The sequence below is a fragment of the Hyaena hyaena genome, unplaced genomic scaffold (assembly GCF_003009895.1).
Source record: "Hyaena hyaena isolate Hyena2069 unplaced genomic scaffold, ASM300989v1 scaffold_1629, whole genome shotgun sequence".
NCBI lineage: Eukaryota > Metazoa > Chordata > Mammalia > Carnivora > Hyaenidae > Hyaena > Hyaena hyaena.
Window position 1 is genome coordinate 190,793 of NW_024082261.1, and position 19,688 is coordinate 210,480.

The 19,688-nt window shown below is 47.8% G+C and overlaps 1 protein-coding gene and 1 non-coding gene across 2 annotated transcripts in view; both read right to left on the reverse strand.

Annotated features, from left to right (window-relative positions):
• TMEM255A (transmembrane protein 255A) overlaps nt 1-19,688 on the reverse strand; it is a 57,444-nt gene that overhangs the window by 2,925 nt on the left and 34,831 nt on the right. The window contains exons 8-9 of the mRNA XM_039224406.1: nt 16,153-16,315; nt 8,954-9,097 (exon numbers count right to left, since the gene is read on the reverse strand). Of these exons, the coding sequence (XP_039080337.1) occupies nt 8,954-9,097; nt 16,153-16,315 (307 nt within the window). The remainder of the gene's footprint in view (nt 1-8,953; nt 9,098-16,152; nt 16,316-19,688) is intronic.
• TRNAK-CUU lies at nt 7,235-7,307 on the reverse strand. The gene has a single exon. It is a non-coding gene; the product is annotated as a tRNA-Lys (tRNA).

Consider the following 19,688-nt stretch of genomic DNA (forward strand, 5'->3'; position numbering starts at 1 on the left):
CTCTCCCTCTGCCCCTCCCATGCTCTCTTGCTCTCTCAAAAAAATAAAGCCCTCCCCCCAAAAAAAAGAACATCTGAACAGAGGTTAAGCCAGTAATACCTGGGAAAGTCTTTGCTACCAGAATATATCACAGAGCCCACCTCATAGACCAAAACACAAAACAGAAACTAAGGTCAGAGAGGTTAAATGGCTTTCTTGGATCTGAGCTCTTCTAAGTCCAGCAATTTCTGTTTCATCTTAACCGCGGCCCACCACTCCCAAATTCAGGGGAGGGCAGAGGAACACAGACATGGAGGTGAGACTACCAATGGTCAGAACAAGGAGCGATTTGTCAGGTTGCAGAGACACTGAAGATTCCATTGGACTTTGTGTTGTCTTTGGGAAGAGAGAGGATATAGACTAAAAAAACAACAACAACAGTGAATTAACACATGAGGAGTCATTTGCTACTTTTCTTTCCCTGGGCCATGTCTATAGACCCCTGACCCTAATGGTTTTCCTGCTCAAGGACAGTTGGCCTGTTTTGTTCATTGCTGTTTCCTCCAGAGCTCAGAACAGTGCTTGGCAATAGCAGGTGCTCAATAAATGTTGAATGAGCGGCTGTAACCTCAGGAGTACAAAAGATGAACTTGGCATGTGTTTCAAAAATAAAGTCCATCTTCAAAGAGTACAGTCACATCTGGTAGGTACCGCCGCCATGCTCCAGCGGCAGGACACGGCTGCGGCGTGAAGGCTGGAGGGGCTGTGGGTGTGGCAGGAGGCCAGACGCCACTTTCAGGCTCTCAGGAAGAGTACACATAATAAGCCACCAACCTAGGCTGGAGAACTGCAATTTTCGGGTGTGCCTTAGCTCTAGGAGGAACTGGTATATTAAAAACAAACAAACAAAAAGACCTACTACACCAAAATTTCTCGAGTTCAAGTGCTGTTTGGGGTGGTCATTCCTTTACTTCATTCACTGGCCATAGTCTAAGTGGATCATGTCATTTTTCCAGGCCTGAGGCAATCTAGAGTCAACCTTGACATGAAATTTCTTTTTATTTATTTATTTAAAAAATTGTGTTAATGTTTATTCATTTTTGACAGCATGAGTGGGGGGGGGGCAGAGAGTGAGGGAGACACAGAATCTGAAGCAGGCTCCAGGCTTGGAGCTGTCAGCACAGGGCCTGATACGGGGCTTGAACTCACGAACTACGAGATGAGCTGAAGTTGGATGCTCATCTGACCAAGCCAGCCAGGCGCCCCTCTTTTTTCTTTTTTTAAGTTTATTTATTTTGACAACATAAACAGGTGAGAAGTAGAGAGGAGAGACAGAATCCCAAGCAAAATTGTCCCAAACAATTTGGGGCACTTGAGTGACTCAGTTGGTTAAGCATCTACTTTTTTTTCAAAATTTTTCTTCTTTTAATGTTTATTCATTTTTTGAGAGAGAGAGAGAGAGAGAGAGAGAGAAATCGAGAGCATGGGTCGGGGAGGGGCACAGAGAGGGAGACACAGAATCCAAAGCAGGCTCCAGGCCCCCAGCTGTCAGCACAGAGCCTGATGCAAGGCTGGAACCAGTGACGCTTAACAGACTGAGCCACGCAAGCGCCCCAAGGGCTTGACTCTTGATTTCAGCTCAGATCATGATCTCACAGTTGGTGGGCTCAGAGTCCCAAGTCGGGCTCCATGCTGAGCGAGGAACCTGCTTGGGATTCTCTCTCCCTCTCTCTCTCCCCCTCTCCCACTCCTGTGCTCTCTTTCCAAATAAATACACTAAAAAAAAAAAAAAGACATCTGTATGGTGACTTCCTAGTCTTCCATTCTGCACTACAGAACTCTCTCCTTTTCCCCCCCTCCCCTGTCTTCAACCAAGTATACTGTCCTCTCAGCGGGAGAGGAAGGCAAAACACAGCGGGGACAAGAGTCCCGGTGCACGGGGACAGGGTCTCCTGCCCTCGTAGAGAACCAGGAGGCCGGTTTGAGGCACGGCCAGCTGCAGGCGGAGGCACAAGTTCCCCCACCGTGCATCGAGAGCAGGCAGGCAGCGGGTCCTGGGAGGTGCGGAGTAGCGACCCCCATAGTGGGAGGGGACGGCATGACCGCCTTTGGCTTTCACTTCTCACTTTCACGGTTGGGACGGTTGGGACGCATTTGAGCGGATGGGGGTGGGATGCCTCTCGCTGCACTGTGAGGACGCTGGGAGGCTTAGGGATAACATCGGAGGGCCGGAGGGCCGGGGAGCTAACTGGCTGCCGTCCACACACCCTTGGGGCTGGGGTTGGGCCGGGGGGTGGCGCACAGTACCAGCGCATCGTTTCCTAGCAACAGGCAGGCACCTTGGGAAGGATCTGGCTTTGTTGCGGCTGGGGAGCTAGCCTGGTGCATTCTGGCTCCTGCCTAGGAGTCAACTTTACTAACGGGACAGACAGCTCAGAAGAACAGAGCTTTGAACCCTTGGGCGCCACAAAGCATGAAAAGCATCTAAATAGCTTACTGCCGGGCCTACCAGCGGGTTCGGGCTTCCTGAGCTGCTTCTCAGAGGCTGGGGAGGGAAAGAGGGGAGGCGAGGCACGGGCTGGTGGTGCCCCCAGAGGAGGGCCACCCTGTCAGGGCACACACAGCTCCCTCTCCCACCCTAGCCTGCCCCCTGTCTGCCGGACAGCGGCCCCGCAGTCTCCAAGAACCAGCGCGCGGTTCTATCCTGTGTGCTTCTCTCTTTGGGAGCACTGGGAGGCAGTGACTCTGAAGAGACCCCAGTACCTGGCCAGGTGACAAAGGTCACAGCAGAAGATGCTGTGTCCCCAGGGGAAAAAAACCCAGGCTTTCTTGGCTCTTTACATGCCCCCCTCTGTTTGTGTTACTACCCCAGAAAGCGAGGCCAGGGGAGATGGAGAGAAGAGTGGATAAAAGCAAGAGGCAGAAAAAGGGGGATGGATCAGAAATGAGAGAGAGTTAAAAAAGAAACGAGACAGAGAGAGAGAAAGAGAGAGAGAAGGACATACTTGGTAGGAGAGGGGAAATAAAGAAACGGTTGAGTGGCAGCAGCTACTGCCTTCTGAGGCTCTCGGTAACCTGTTCCACACACCTCCTCCCCTGGGACTAAACAGTCCTTTCATTAAATGGGCCCAGTTTTAGGACGCCTGGGTGGCTCAGTCAGTGGAGTGTCCACCTCTTGATTTTGGCTCAAGTGGTGATCCCGGGGTCATGGGATCAAGCCCCACATCAGGCTACTCTCTGATGTGGAAGCTGCTTAAGATATTCTCTCTCTCTCCCCCCCCCATACACACACACACACACACACACACACACACGTGTGCTCTCTCTCTCTCAAAATAAAAAAATGAACAGGCCCAATTTCTAGTGAGTCAATTTGGTGGCTGAGATGAAATCTCATGTACCCTCATGTGATCTCATCAAGAGCAGAAACAGAAGCATTTACATTTTGCATAGTCTGAGCCTTTTGCTTTAAAGTAAACTTCGCAACACACAAGTGGACGGGAGAGGAACCAGTCCGTGGTTAGAGTGAAGCAGGGGGACTGGCCCAGTAGACCAGATGGGGAAGTATGGCTGGAATCCTTAAGGGTTTACATAAAGCGACGCTGGGTTGAATTTCCCAGCAGAAGTAGAAACTGATGCTTTATACCGTATGGAATGTGGACTGCCTGGATGAAACTGAGGTACGCGTAGTAGGGAAATGAATGGGGTGGGGGGTGGGACAAAAGAAGTGAGTGTTGGGAAGATTAGCAAGGAGGCAAAGGTAGTCTCAACTTCTATCCTTCCTGCCTTGGGAGATGGGGAGTTAGAAGCAAGGAAAACTTGGGGGCACCTGGGTGGCTCGGTTGGTTGAGCATCTGACTTTGGCTCAGGTCATGATCTCACAGTTCATGAGTTTAAGCCCTGCATCAGGCTTGCTACTATCAGCACAGAGCCCACTTTGGATCCTCTCTCCCCCTCTCTCTTTGCCTCACCCCTGCTCACGCTTTCTTTCTCTCTCTCAAAAAGAAGGAGGGGAAGGAGGAGGAGGGGGAGGAAGAGGGGAGAGGGGGAGAAGGAGGGGGAGCAGCAGCAAGGACACCTTGGAGTCCAGTGTTTGCAAGAGCCCTGATTCTCCAAGCTCAGCACTCACAACATCCTCGGGGCATCTAACCGAAGCGAAGTCATCTGACCACAAGGAATGTTTTCCAAGCTGTGTAACTGGACAGCTACCTCATAAGGGCATGACTTTGAGGGGTTAAAACAAAACCCTAGGCATCTCTTTCCTCTCCCTTCTATCAGCCTTGGGGGTAAAAAGGAACGATAAGTCACATATATAGCCCTATTTGGAAATGGCTGGAATAGGGAAGTCATTTAGAAGAATGGTCTACAAAGTTCAGTTTTCCTGCTGTACTTTGGGCCCTTTTCCAATCTGAGAAGATCATAAGGGAACTCTGGCTTTTTTGGTGTGTGGTGGGGGAAGGGGCTGGTCTGTGCTGCTGGCAGTTTTATCGTCCGAGTGGGTGTGCATTTTGCTGGCTGCTTTCTATTTATGTGGGAGCCCAAGCAGATGTTCCCCCATCCTCTTGGCTTTCCTGGGTAAAGACTGGTATTTCCTCCTATGAAACTATAAGCGCATTAAACTTGGTGAACAAAAGAAAACTCAATCCAAACACACTATTTAAATTCTAGAGGGAGAGGTGCCTGGGTGGCTCAGTAGGTTAAGTGCCTGAGTCTTGATCTCGGCTCATGTCATGATCTCACAGTCATGAGATTGAGCCCCAGGTCAGGATCTGCACTGACAGTGCGGAGCCTACTTGGCATTCTCTCTCCCTGCCCCTCCTCTGCTTACTCTCTTTCTTAAAATAAATAAACAAACATTTTTTAATGTTTATTTTTTTGAGAGAGAGAGAATAGGGGAGGGAGGGACAGAGAGAGAGGGAGACACAAAATTAGAAGCAGGCTCCAGGCTCTGAGCTATCAGAGCCCGATGCAGGACTTGAACCCGTGAGCAGAGATCATGACCTGAGCCGAAGTCAGACGGTTAACCAACTGAGCCACCCAGGTGCCCCATCAGTTTTTAAAAGAGTCCTAGAGAGAAACAAATTGCTTAAAAACACATCACTCAGAACCCACACCACACAACTCTACAGTAGTCTCCAAAAAGGAAACACGAAGACAGCTCGAATCTGGAAAAAGAACTGAGAGATGTATAAGAGGTATCCCAGCAGCCCCTGGAGTGAGGAACAATTTAATAATTAACCAGAGAGAGTTTACCATTTACAGACCCTTTCTGAGTCATAATTAGGAAGCCCGTAATTTAAATCAGTAAAAAATATAAATATCCTAAAATTAACTGGGGAGAAGATCTATGCTGTGCTGATTTATAGCTTCTCCAACGAATTCTTGAAGCTGATTGTAGAGTCGGACTCCAAGGACAAGACCCTGGCAATGACAAGAGTCTTTCCCTCAAAGATTAAATGAGAGGGATACAGAAATGCTGAGGCATAGGAGCACATGTACCCCAATGTTCCTAGCAGCACTCTCCACAATAGCTAAAACATGGAAAGAGCCTAAGTGTCCATCAACAGATGATTGGATCAAGAAGATGTGGTTTATCTATACCATGGAATACTACATGGCAATGAGAAACAATGAAATCTGGCCATGTGTAGCAACATGGATGGACCTTGAGGGTGTTATGCTTAGCGAAATAAGTCAGGCAGAGAAGGACAAATATCACATGTTTGCACATATAGGAGGATTAGGAGGAACTTAACGGAGGACCATGCAGGAGAAGAAGGGGGGAAATGGTGGGGGAAAGGGAGAGAGGTAAACCATGAGAGACTCTTGAATGCTGAGAAACAAACTGAGGACTGATGGATGTGGGGGGGAGGGGGGAGATGGGCATGGCGGAGGGCACTTGTGGGGATGAGCACCGGGTGTTATATGGAAACCAATTTGACAATAAACTATTTGTAAAAAAAAGAAAAAACAAAAAAACCAAAACCTTAAAAAAATAAAGATAAGGAAAAAGACTGAAAAAAAAAAAAAGATTAAATGAGAGGGTACCTGGGATACACTCAGCACAATGCTGGGTGCATAGCAAGCACTCAGTGAATAGGAGCTGATACTAAAAAGCAGAGACTTCATGGGGCACCTGGCGGCTCAGTCAGTTAACTGTCTGACTCTTGGTTTCGGTTCAGGTCATGATCTCACACTGTGTGGGTTTGAGCCCCACATCGGGCTCCTTGCTGACAGTGTGGAACCTGCTTGAGACTCTTTCCCTCTCTCGCTGCCCCTGCTCACTCTCTCTGTCTCTCTCTCTCTCAAAAATAAATAAATAAACTTAAAAAATTAAAAAAATAAAAAAGCAGCGGCTTCCACAAATCCCTGACGTCTGTGCTATAAGCCTACGGGTAGGTTTGGCTTAGGTGGCTAGATTTGGATCCCTTTGCTGGGTTAGGGGCCCTGTCCCTGGGTTTCCATAGCACTCTGGGTAACAGTCTATTTACATTTTTTGTCTCCACTGCTGTCCCCTGAATATCCCCTCATCAAGTCCCTAGATTGATCACTCTTTTTTTTAAAGATTTTTTTTTAATGTTTATTTTTGAGAGCAAGGGAGCCTGAGCTGAACAGGGGAGGAGCAGAGGGAGAGGGAGACACCGAATCAGAAGCAGGGTCCAGGCTCTGAGCTGTCAGCACAGAGCCTGACACAGGGCTCAAACTCACGAACCCTGAGATCATGACCTGGGCCGAAGTTGGAGGCTTAACAGACTGAGCTACCCAGGCGCCCCCCTCGGACTGATCTCTTAATGCAATCAATCTTTATATCCACACCTCCTAGCACAGTGCCTGCCACGTGGGAACACAGAGTAAACACTGATTGAAGTGAAGCCAACAGCCTGAGTCACCAATGGTATTGTCGAACTTGTTTTCATCCCTGGGGTAGTGTTTGAATAAGGAAGGAGGGACAGAGAAATGTCTCCATGCCCTAGAGAGGCTTCCCATCTCTCTCTCTCTCTCTCTCTCTCTGTGTGTGTGTGTGTGTGTGTGTGTGTGTGTGTGTGTGTGTGTCTGCAGCAACCATCACTGGGGAGATTAACGCTCCTACTCCAGGGATACATTATAAAGGGAAAATGCCTAAAGTCAATATAATGAACATAATTTACCTCGATATAAAATAAATGGAGGCAGCCTTTTGGGCTGGGCTTGTGTGTCAGTGGCCTCTTTATCCCAGGATGCCTTTTGGCCTTTTTTTTTTTTAAAGTAAGCTCTACGCCCAACGTGAGGCTTGAACTCACGACCCTGAGATCAAGAGTCGCATGCTCTACCAACTGAGCCAGCTGGGCGCCCCCAGGATGACTTTTTATTACTTTTTCTTCCTGTGTTAATGTCAACATTCCTGTATTCTCTTAAAGGAGTCTTTTTGTCTCTATCACTACTGAAATGATCTATACCCTTAAAAAAATTTTTTTAAGCTTATTTTTGAGAGAGTACAAGTGCACTCAAGCCAGGGCAGGGGGCGGGGTGCAGAGAGAGAGAGGGAGACTGAGGATCTGAAGCTGGCTCCGTGCTGACAGCAGACAGCCCTGTGCAGGGCTCAAACTCATGAACCTGAAGATCATGACCTGAGCGCAAGTCAGACACTTAACCGACTGAGCCACCCAGGGGCCCCGCTGCCCTTTTTGAACATATCTGTGTTTCCCAGTCTGTCTCACCTATACCTATTTGGGTAACAAGTGCCCTCAGTTGTCTAACCTGTAAATACTGTAGGCTTTCAAACAAGTTCTAACATAATTTTTTCGCAAGCTTTAATGGACGCCACCTTGCTCTAGTACCACAATTTATAACTGTGAACACATCCAGGCTCACCCTATCTCTTACTATTGCACCAGAGAGTCCTGGACCCCCACAACAGTATCTAAACCAAACAAAAGTACACTTTATTCAACAAAATGGGGTTTTCTAGTTTCAATTATTTTGTTAATCTAAAGCTGAAATTAGGTTGCCCAAGGGCTTTGTATTTGCAAACTGGCTGGTTAATTGGAAGTACCCCCAAACACTCATGCCTTTATGTCCCCTTGGAGCATTCAGGGACCCTTAGTTGGTGGAAGCAAGTTCATTACGGGCTTCTCTCCTTTCAAAGGTATTTCCTTTGGTCCTCAAATTTTTAATTAACCAGATTTCAATGTAATCCTATTCTTCTATGGTCAAGGGTTTACAATCACTGTAAATGTTTAAAAGACCATGTTGCTTGTTTTCCTGAAGTGCCTAGTCCAGTGCTCAGCACACAATGAATCCCTTTTAATTAAGTGCCTTTCTTAGTTCTGTTTTCCTGTGCTTAGTCTCAGCTCAAAAGGAAAAGGGGAAAGTGCAAATTTGGTAACTCTATTTCTGTCCCATGTGATAACAAGGCTAAAAAGGGGAGAGGGGTGTTACTGTGTTACTAAAAAAACAACAACAACACAATAAAATCCTTTCTCTGTATAGTCCTAGTTAGGAAGTCTGGAGAAAAGGAACTTCTTACTCATTACAGATTTCATTCAATCCCTTGTATGACCAGAGTCCCTTGGGCTAAAGAACAGGAATGGGTCTCTCTCTCTCTCTCTCTCTCTCTCTCTCTCTCTCTCTCTCTCTGACAGAGGAATGAGAAAAGCCATGTCTGGCTGGACAGGGGTCCGTATGGATGCACTAGTGAGGGCTGTCTTCTCCTGGGTGCCAGTCAAGGCAATTTGGGACACCTTGATCCCAGCTCCTTCACTCCCCTTTTTCTTCCATCTCTGTTTTCTGCATTTTTCTTGCCCTCCACACCTCTCCCATCTCACCTTGCCATTGTCTGTAAACGAGTCACTGGTGCCCACAGGCTGCTGAAGGCCACCAGGGTCAGCGCCTGGCTACCTCATACATATTAGGGAGCTTCTGTAATTAGGGGGATAACGAGAGAGCACGAACAGCAGCAAGCATAATGGAGAGGTCTTCTTCTCCCCAAGCATACCTGGAAGTCATAAGCAGAGTATGGCGGCAGGTGAGGAGGGCTATGGTAGTAGGTGTTGTACGAAGCCACTTGAGGACGAGCATAGTAAGAAACAGTTGGATGGGCATTCTCAACAGAGCAGTTCAGTGCTGGCAGAGTTGGGTTCTGTAGAAAAACACAAATTAGAAACAATGTAAACATTCATCAGCAGGCGAATGATTAAATAAATGGCACATCCGTCCTGCAGGATAGCATGCAGCTATTGGTAACAGGCAATGATGTGGACCTATGTTTAGTGACAGAGAAAGTTGTCCAGGATATATTGTTAAATTAAAAAAAAAAAGCCACTGGCGGGGCACCTGGGTGGCTCAATCGGTTAAGTGTCCAACTTCAGCTCAGGTCATGATCTTGCAGCTTGCGGGTTCGAGCCCCGTGTCGGGCTCTGTGCTGACAGCTCAGAGCCTGGAGCCTGCTTCAGATTCTGTGTCTTCCTCTTTCTCTGCCCCTCCCCTGTTTGTGCTTTCTCTCTCAAAAATAAAAAATAAACATGAAAAAAAGCCACTGGCAAAACTAAAGTAACAGTAAAAAGATCAGTGGTTGCCAGGGGTTGTGTGTGGGGAAGGATGAGTAGGCAGAGCACAATGGATTTTTGTGAAACTAATCTGTATATTACAATTATGGATACATGTCATTATACCTATGTCCAAACCCAGACCATTACCACACCAAGGGTGAACCCTGAGGCAAACAATGGATTTTGGGGATAATGACTTATCAACGTAGGCTCATCCTTGATAACTCTGCTAGGGATGTAGTTACTGGGGAGGCTATGCATGGGGTGGGGGCAGGGAGGACATGGGAAATCTTCATACCCTCCTCTTAATTTTGTTGTGAACCTAAAACTGCTCGGAAAAAAAGTCTTAAGAAACCCACTGTGTTATATTGATATAGCACGATTCCCAATCTATGTAAAAACAAAGATCCAAACAACTATATACTTATGTGCATTTGTAAATGAAAAGAAATTAATCTGGAAAGATTACAATAGACTGTCAACTGTAGTTATGTCTGGGGAGGGGAGTAGTATCAGGAGGTAAATGGGGACCCTTTGCTCTCTGGTTTTATTTTTTAATTATTTATTTAGAGAGACAGCATGCCCCCTGGAGAGCATGAGTGGGGGAGGGGCAGAAAGAGAGAGGGAGAGAGAATTGCAAGCAGTTTCCGCAAGCCACGCAGGCTCACAAACCGTCAGATCATGACCTGAGCCGAAATCAAGAGTCAGACGCTTAACCAACTGACCCACCCAAGCGTCCCTCTATTTCTTTTCTTATATTACTTGTGTCATCCCCTCCGCATTTATTATTTTGAACCATTCAAACCTATACGAAAGTTGAAATCACTTATTTTTGTGGTTTTCAAAAACCAAAAAGACAAAAGAATAAGACCCCAGATACAACATGTCATATCGACAAGGTTGAACAGGCTACTGCCCTTGCTGTGACGGAAATGTGATGAACCGCAAAGGGTTTGTAAGGGTCATGCGGATCCCTGCAGACCGCAAGCTTGCCAAGGACCTCTCACGCAGACCCGAAGGGTACATGTTTCTCACCGGCCCTGACGGCTGAAGGCAACACCCTAGCAGTACACAGAAGCCATGAAAGACCAAGCAGAGTAGATCAATCCCCTTTGGTTTGTTGGCACACAAAACAGCGCCAAAAGAATTTAATGCCACTTTGATAACATGATGGTGCGTATAGCCCTTCAAGGGTTAAAGCTGATCTCGTCCAGGACAGGGGTCCTGCTGTCAATGGGGCCAAAGCACTGCTCAAGGAGTCACCACTCATTAGTTCCCAAGCAGGGCTGTCCCAGGCAGGACCTGCCATGTGCCGCGTGGGTCAAGGCACAGGGTAAATATTTTTCCCGTTTTCCGTGCCATTGACACGGCTTCCATTTGTATGGATAGCCAAGCGCTGTCTGCAAAATCAGGGTGTCTTGGTTCGGGCACATATCTACTCCACGTGAATGGAGAGCAGACGCTTCCTCTGAAGCAATGAAAATGTGTGGGCAGGCCTTGGCAGTGGCCACGGGCAGCCACGTTGCGGGGTTGGCGGAAGACGATTCCCTTATAGCAAGTTTCAACACAGTTCTGCTGCTTTCTTCCTTAGAGTGGGTTACTGTTTACATCTCTGGGAGGTTTGAAGAGCTACAAGGCTCAGGCATCACAATGCAGCTCACAGACAGGCAGAGAAATGTTTGTCAGCCCCTCCCATGTGTGGGTGGGGGCTGAGGGTCTTGACCAACCCCAGGGGCTGGCTCGCTTTCTAGAGAACGAGTGCTCAGAAACGCCTTGACCTTGCCACCAGAATTCTAAGAGGAAATTTCATCCCTGAGGAGGTCCCAGAAGTCACGTCCCCTGGGCCTCTGTCAGTTAAAGACACGCCCTCCAGCTCTTGCAAGATGAAATCGGTTCTTCTATGCAAATAAACTAAGCCTAGCTATAGAGAAACAATCGCGCAATGTAAACTCTATCTATAAAAATTGTTGTGTGTTCAGTGAGGCCGGGGGCCCAGGCTAATCTCTGAAAGGAAGTTGACTATAACAGAGAAAGCAACACAAGAGGAAGATTGAATAAGCACAGGAAAGCCACAGAAGAGAGGAGAGTCAAGGATAGAGGGTGTAGAAAGAATGGACAGGGGAAGAGAGGTCGGGAGAGCAAAGGGGGGTAAGTGGTTGGGCAGGGAAGGAACAAAAGATATGGCTCCAAATAAATGTCGAGAGAGTTTTTAAATTGCTAACTCTGATTTCACAACAAATTTGAGCTCTTATTTGTGCGTGCATATGGCAGTGTGTGTGTTTCAGTTAAAATTCTGGGGCTTCTGGTGCACCTGGGGGGCTCAGTTGGTTAAGTGACCCACTTTGGCTCATGTCATGATCTTGTAGTTCCTGAGTTCGAGCCCCACATCGGACTGCTCACCAACTGTGTGGGATCTGCTTGGGATTCTCTCTCTCCCTCTCTCTCTCTGCCCCTCCCCCCTCCTTGTGCATGCTTTTTCTCTCTCCCTTTCTCAAAAATAAATAAACTTTAAAAAAAATAAAATTCTGGGTCTCGGATGACACCTCCTTACTGATCAGTAACATTCTGAGCTCCAGGGAAACAAAAGGTTACTAGGAAGCACAGGAAACGGTGTAAGCAATCTTGCCCATACACAACGGGCAATGACTGCCGACTTTGTAAGGAGTGCCACTTTTATTCCTCCCCACTTTACTCCGAACCAGAGATACCAGTTAGGAGGAAATGGCAAGAAACAGTCACTTTTCAAAGACTCATCTCAAATTCTTGTTATCTTTGGTCAACAAACACTTCATCAAACATTTCTCAAAGCTCCTTTGCCCCCAGGACGCCTGGGTGGCTCAGTCAGTTAAGCGACCAACTTTGGCTCAGGTCATGATCTCGAGGCTCGTGGGTTTGAGCCCTGCATCGGGCTCTGTGCTGACAGGCCCGAGCCTGGACCCTGCTTCAGATTCTGTGCCTCCTTCTCTCTCTTTCCAACGCCCCCCCCCACTTGTGCTCTGTCTCTCAAAAATAAATTTAAAAACATTAAAAAAAAAAAAAAGCTCCTTTGTCCCCCAAGCCTTCCCCCGTCAGGGAACGAAGACATCCTTGTTCCTCTCTGGCGGCTACTGCCTGATCCCGTTGACAGCTGCCAGCTCATAGCCCTTGGCTCCTGTCCTCACTCCCTGGGAACGGCTTTCACCAGCCAGCACCCCTGGGCCTCCCCGTGGATCCCAGGGTATTCTACTCAGAGGGAAGGCACACCCCAAGTCACCAACCACGTTTGGATCCAGGCCAAGGATTTTATTTAGGCTCACCGGTTGATGTTCCAGGTTTGTCTACACCACATCTCATTTTAATAAAGCGACTAAAGTGGGACACCTGTGCAGCTCAGTCAGTTAAGCGGTGAAGCATCTGACTCTTGATTTCAGCTCAGGTCATGATCACCCCGAGTTCGAGCCCCGCATCAGGCTCTGCGATGACACCGCAGGGCCTGCTTGGGGTTCTCTGTCTCCCCCTCCCTCTGCGCCTCCCCTGTTCTCGCGCACTCTCTCTCCAAATAAATAAATAAACGTAAAAAAAAATAAAGTGATCAAAGTAATGGCTCCTTCTTGGCACCCCATCTTAACATTCCCACTTGCTCTCCCGTCTCATGAATCGGGTGCCTGGCCCCTGATCTTTGCTTTCATCTTTCGTTTTCCCCATTGGTCCTCGACTTGAGTTCCCAGGCCCGGCATTTGTATTTCCCTTGCCCTCGTCCTTGTTTCCTCTTAAAGAAGCCCCGGACGGTTGGAAACAACTCGCTTTTCATTGTTCTAAAGTAAAGCAACGGAACAAAGGAGGTAATGTGTGTTAAAACCCTTAGAGAACGGAAAGAGCTATCCAAATGTTGGTCCGGGCAGCTGGGACGCAGTAGAAAGAGCAAAGCTCTGGCACCTGATGAACCTGGGCTCCAGTCCCAGCTCTGCTATTGAGTTCTGGGCAAGCCACTTGACCTCTGTTGGACTATTTCCTCATCTGTTAAATGGGGACAGTAATACTTACCTCATAAGGTAGCAACAGCGGGGAGCGGCGAAGAAAGTTAATTGCGCAAAAGCCCTTTCTAGAAACTAAAGGTTCATGACTGCTACCTCTCAGGACAGACCCTCAACAAACCCCCCTCTCCCCTACAGATCAAAGGTCACAGTGAAATGAAGAGTCCAGAAATAAACCTGCACATCAATGATCCACTAATTCCTTCCAGGAACCACATGGAGGCCACCAAGCAGCCACCCCCCACCCACTGCATTTGTGCATCAGGGTAGCTCTGCCACCTGGGTCTGAAAGCACTGGGAATGATCCAGAGAACCCGTAACACCCATCCCAATGTCCGATCTCCTACCCGCCCCCCCGGCCCCCAGAGCTTGCCTTCCAGCCAGAGCGGCTCACAATCTACTCAGTGCCTCCAGTTTCACCGGCCCCCTGGGAAAGGTCTCCAAGAACACAGAGCATCCTTTGTTCAACCCGGAAACAGCTTTTCTGAAGCCCCCTCGCCCCAAAGTTCCCTCACGCCCAAACCTACAGGACCTCCTCCCTCTGAAGGTCGTACCTACACTGGTGTGCTTAATGCCTTCCCCAGTGGGGAGGGGTGTGGGAATGAGAAATGTGTATATGAGAAAGGGAGAGAAAAAACAGAGACAGACAGTCTGGACATGAATAGGGAAGGAATTCTCTTAACTTCAAGTCACCAGCACGAACACTCAATAACTCCCTGTCAAACCCAGTTCTGCCGCACTGTTTTCTTTTCCCCTGTCTTACCCCACCTTTCTCTTTCCATGGCTTAGCGTTTTGACAGTCCAAGGTCACATTACAAACTGGCTTTCAGGTTCCTGTTCCTCAGGGACCCCAGAACAGGACAGAAACACCCAGAGTCTTAGGGGCTATCTGACTCATTTCTGGGATCAAGGGAGAATCCTTTTAAGCACAAAAGAATTCCTAAAACACAGGTGGGACACTTCTTTAAAGTGGAGGTATTCAATCCTGGTGGAGCAGAACCACCTATGGAATATTTTAAAAAATACCATTGCTGGGGGCGCCTGGGCATCTCAGTCAGTTAAGCTTCTGACTCTTGGCTTCAGCTCAGGGCATTACTTCATGGTTCGTAAGTTCGAGCCCAGCATCGGGCTCTGCGCTAATAGCGTGGAGCCTGCTTGGGATCCTCTCTCTCCCTCTTTTTCTACCCCTCCCCGGCTCACACTCTCTGTCTCAAAAATAAAGAAACATTAAAAAAAACCATTGATGCCTAGGGGTGCCTGGGTGGCTCAGTTGGTTGAGTGTCCGACTTTGGCTCAGGTCATGATCTTGAGGTTCGTGGTTCAAGCCCTGCGTTGGGCTCTGTGCTGTCTCAGAGCCTGGAGCCTGCTTTGGATTCTATGTCTCCCTCTTTCTCTGCCCCTCCTCTGCCTGCGCGCACACGCACACACTCTCTCTCTCTCAAAAATAAACATTAACAAAAAATTTTTTACATATTGATGCCTGGGCTTTAATTTAGACCAATTAATTTAGAATCTTTGGAGGAGACGTTCAGGCATCTAGGCTAATTTTTAAAGTTTTTTTTTTATTCTGAGAGAGAGAGAGAGAAAGAGAGAAAGAAAGAGAGAGAGAGAACAAGCAGGTGAAGAGCAGAGAGAAGGAGAGATGGAATCTCAAGCAGGCTCCACGTCATCAGCACAGAGCCTGATGTGGGGCTTGAACCAAAGAACTGCGAGATCATGACCTGAACTTAGAGATCAAGACCTGAGCTGAGATCAAGAGTTCAACGTTTAACCCAGGTGCCCCTAGGCATGTGGGCTTTTTAAGCACCTCAGGTGATTCTATTCTAAAAGGAAGCCCGATTGACAACCATAGCGCTAAAGCTATTATCTCCATAATTAGAGATCAAAGTTTGTTAAAGAAGCAAATAAATGCTTGGTAATGCTTACCAAAGGAAGGAAGCAGCCCACTCTGATAGGGAACTTGTTGAGTGCTGAGTCCCCTGTGCCTTTGCGCGTGCACGCGTGCACACACACACACACACACACACACACACAAATATGGAAAGGAGTAGATGGGGAGGATAAGGAACTTGGGGAGGCTAAGGTTGAGGATAAGACCCAGCAAGCAGCTTAGCCCGGGGGGTGGGGGTGGGTGGGTGCCCTTCAGATGGAGAAAGAGAAGAGCCCAGATGCTCTTTCTGGAGAGACTCCAGGACGAAATTCCCGGGGACGGGGAGACTCATATTACTCTCATCCGAGCTAAAAAACCTCTTTTCCTCCATTTCTCCCCAAAGTCTGTGAGAAGAAAACCTACCCAGAAAGGTTAGTACTAAAAGGCGGGGGGTGGGGGGAGCATGAAAAGCTGTGTTTATATAACCAGCATGAACTGGAGAATTGAGGACACTGACTCCTCAGCCCCGCCCCCAGAATGTACCCCCAAAACACAGGCAACTCATGTTAGCAAGACATTTTTTGCACCCTAATGACATCGCCTGTCACCTTCAACTTGAGATGTTTGAAGGCAGCTATAGTCTTGAAGCAAATGTCTCGGAGTCCTCCCTTCGAAACATGGGTCCCCCCTGCTTCCAACCTCCTAGCCTCCACCCTGGCCCCTGACAGGGGCCGCTGGAATAAGAAGTCACTTCCTTCCTTACCATGTCCTTAAAGCCTCCTAGGACAGCGGCAGTGATGATGCCCAGGAACAGGCCGACGATGTTGAGGATGGTGGCAGACCAGAGCAGGTGGTAGAGGTGGATGATGTCCTGGCAGCTGCTGACGTCGATGTATTCATAGTACCCGCCAGTGATTTCCACCCGGCTGGACGGGGAAGAGCACACACCCATCAGTCTCTGGGGAGCAGGCCATCCCCTGGGGCTTTGGCTACCATGCAGCTCAGCGAAAAGACAGGTGAACAGGTGGGGAGTTACAGTAAGGGACGTCATAGCCATGAATGCACCGGGGGAGCAAGACACTGTAGTAAATCAGTGTGACTGCTGCTTTTCCAAAAGATAAATTTAAAAACCCACCTCCTCCCTCCCAGACAAACACTTGTTGCCGTTACTAACACGAATCCTAGACAGCACACATTGACATTTACTACGTGCCAGGCGCAGCGCTAAGCACTTTACACATGCAAGTTCATTAAATCTGTGCTGTCTGACATGGTAGCTACTAGTCACTGTTTAAATTTAAATGAGTTAAAATGAAGTAAAACAAAAAATTCAGGGGTGCCTGGGTGCCTCAGTCGGTTAAGCGTCAGACTTCGGCTCAGGTCATGATCTCACAGCTCATGGGTTCAAGCCCCGCATCAGGCTCTGTGCTGACAACTGGGAACCTGGAGCCTGCTTCTGATTCTGTGTCTCCCTCTCTCTCTGCCCTTTTACACTCACACTCTGTCTCTCTGTCTCTCTCAAAAATAAATAAACATTAAAAAATTTTTTTAAATTCAGTTCCTCAGGCTCACCAGCCACATTTCAAGTGCTCAAAAACCACACTCCTTATAAAGTTTTTAATGTTTATTTATTTATTTATTTTTATTTTTTTTATTTCTAGTAGAGAGAGAGACAGCGTGAGCAGGGGAGGGTCAGAGAGAGAGGGAGTCACAGACTCTGAAACAGGCTCCAGGCTCTGAGCTGGCAGTCAGCACAGAGCCCGACGCGGGGCTCGAACCCAGGAACTGCGAGATCATGACCTAAGCGAAAGTCGGACGCTCAACCGACTAAGCTACCCAGGTGCCCCTATTTATTTATTTTTGAGAGGGAGGGAGGGGCAAAGAGACAGGGAGACAGGGAATCCCAAGTAGGCTCCTCGTGTAGCGCGGAGCCCGATGCAGAGCTCAATCGCACAAACTGTGAGATCATGACCTGAGCCAAAATCAAGAGTCAGAGGCTTAACTGACGGAGCCCCCCAGGGACCCCTAGTGACACTTCTAAGAGCCACATTAGTGGCTGGCTACTGCACTGGACAGAGCAGATTACATTTCTGTCACTGCAGAAAATTCTATTAGATAGCACTACAAATCCTTACAATATTCTATGAGGTAGGTGCTATCACCATTCCCATTTTCCAGATGAAGGAACTGAAGCAGAGAGAGGTCAGGAACTCGCCCAAGTCATAGGTGATAAAGCTGTGATCTGAATTCAAGCTTAAAAGATTTCACTGTTTCCTCTTTCAGGACAAAACAACAACAAACACAAAACAACGTCTTTAGTAAAGAACTAAAGCCAAGCTGCTGCATAAAACTTGAATCTCACCTCCTTGGGGAGGCCATCCCTGATCACGCTGTCCAAAGACACCCCCACTCAGCCCAGTCACTGTCTATCACATTAGTTGCTATGGACTGAATTGCGTCCGCCTCGAAAATTCCTAAGTTGAAGCCCTAACTCCCAAGATGATAGTATTTGGATCCAGGGCTTTTAGGAAGTAATTAAGGTTAAATGAAGTCAGAAGGGTGGAGCCCTAATACGATAGGACTGATGGCTTTATAAAAAGGAAGAGCGAGAGAGCAAGCTCTCTCCATCTGTAGGCACTGAGGAGAGGCCAGGTGAGGACAGAGTGAGAAGGTAGCCATCTGCAAGCCAGAAGAGAGCCCTCGCCAGAACTTGGCCATGCTGGTGCCTTGATCTCAGATGCCTCCTCCAGGACTTTTCAAGAATCAATGTTGTTTAAGCCACCCAGTCTACAGTATTTTATCACGGCAGCCCAAGCTGACACATTACCCTTCTTGAACTACTCTCTAGCACTCACTCGTTACTGTCTGTCTCTCCAACTTGAACATGAGCTCCATGACGGCAGGGACTCGGTTTGGTTCACTGTTCTGCCTGACACCCAGTTGGTGCTACATAAATCTGTGTTGAATCAATTAAGTGAAAGTTCCTGTCTTCTGGGATGTTGCAGACTAGTTTACAACCTGGCCGCTGGAACCGCCAATGAAACTCCCACATTGTGGTTCTTAAAATTAAAATCACCACCAAGCACCCCGGCATTGGGATGGTTATTACGTGTGACTCCCCTGTTGTAAGAACACCGGATGTGAAAAAGGAACAAAATGAAAGGTTAGCCTCCAAAGGGAATCAGGGAGGGATTATTCACACAAGAAAAGACTTTTAAACTTTACAGGTGATTTTATTTTGTCTCAGGATCCTTTAAAATCAGTGTCTTTCTTGGGGGGCGTGTGGCTCAGTCGGTTGACTGACTTTGACTCAGGTCTGATCTCACAGTTCGTGGATTTGAGCCTTCTTCGGATTCTGTGTCTCCCCCTCTCTCTGCCACTCCCCTGCTTGCACTCTCCCTTTCTCTATTAAAAATAAATAATCATTTAAAAATGTTTAAAATCAGTGTTTTTCTGAGGAACTGAAATCAGTATGGTTATGGGACAGACTGCATCAGAGCCATTGGTGTGTTTGTGTACGTGTGCCCGCCTCTGTGTCAGCGTGGTATTTGTGCATCTGTGCGTACATGTGTCTTTGAGAAACAGATGCTTAAACACACAGGTTCCTCGGCCCAGCCTCAGTCACACAGAATCCGGCAGGATATCTTAGGGTGACGCTCAGGAATCTGTGTTAACGAGCTCACTGATGTTTGAAACCCACTGCTTTATTTATTTTTTTATGTGTTAAGTAAATTCTGCCCCCGAAGTGGGGCTCCAGCTCACGACCATGAGATCAAGAGTTGCATGTCCCCCCCCACCGCCGACTGAGCCAGCCGGGTGCCAAGAAACCCACAGTTTTAAATAGTAAGCTTCCATACTGAAATTTTATTTTATTTTATTTTTAAAAATGTTTTATTTATCTCTAGGAGAGAGAGAGAGACAGTGTGAACAGGGGAGGGTCAGAGAGAGAGGGAGTGACAGACTCTGAAACAGGCTCCAGGCTCTGAGCTGGCAGTCAGCACAGAGCCCGACGCGGGGCCCGAACCCACGAACCGTGAGATCATGACCTAAGCGAAAGTCGGACGCTTAACCGACTAAGCCACCCAGGCGCCCCCATACTGAAATTTTAAAGGTATCTTAATTCATCATAAAGTGAGCCAGATTTCAGTATTTTCAAGACTATAGCTGGAGACCACCCACGAGCAGGGCAGATACACAGAAAGCTTACTGCCCACTACCGGCCTCTCTCTGCATACATCAGAGACTACAGTAGCTCCCAAGTAATTATTACTCTTGGCAGGTAGAATATTTTCTTTTTGA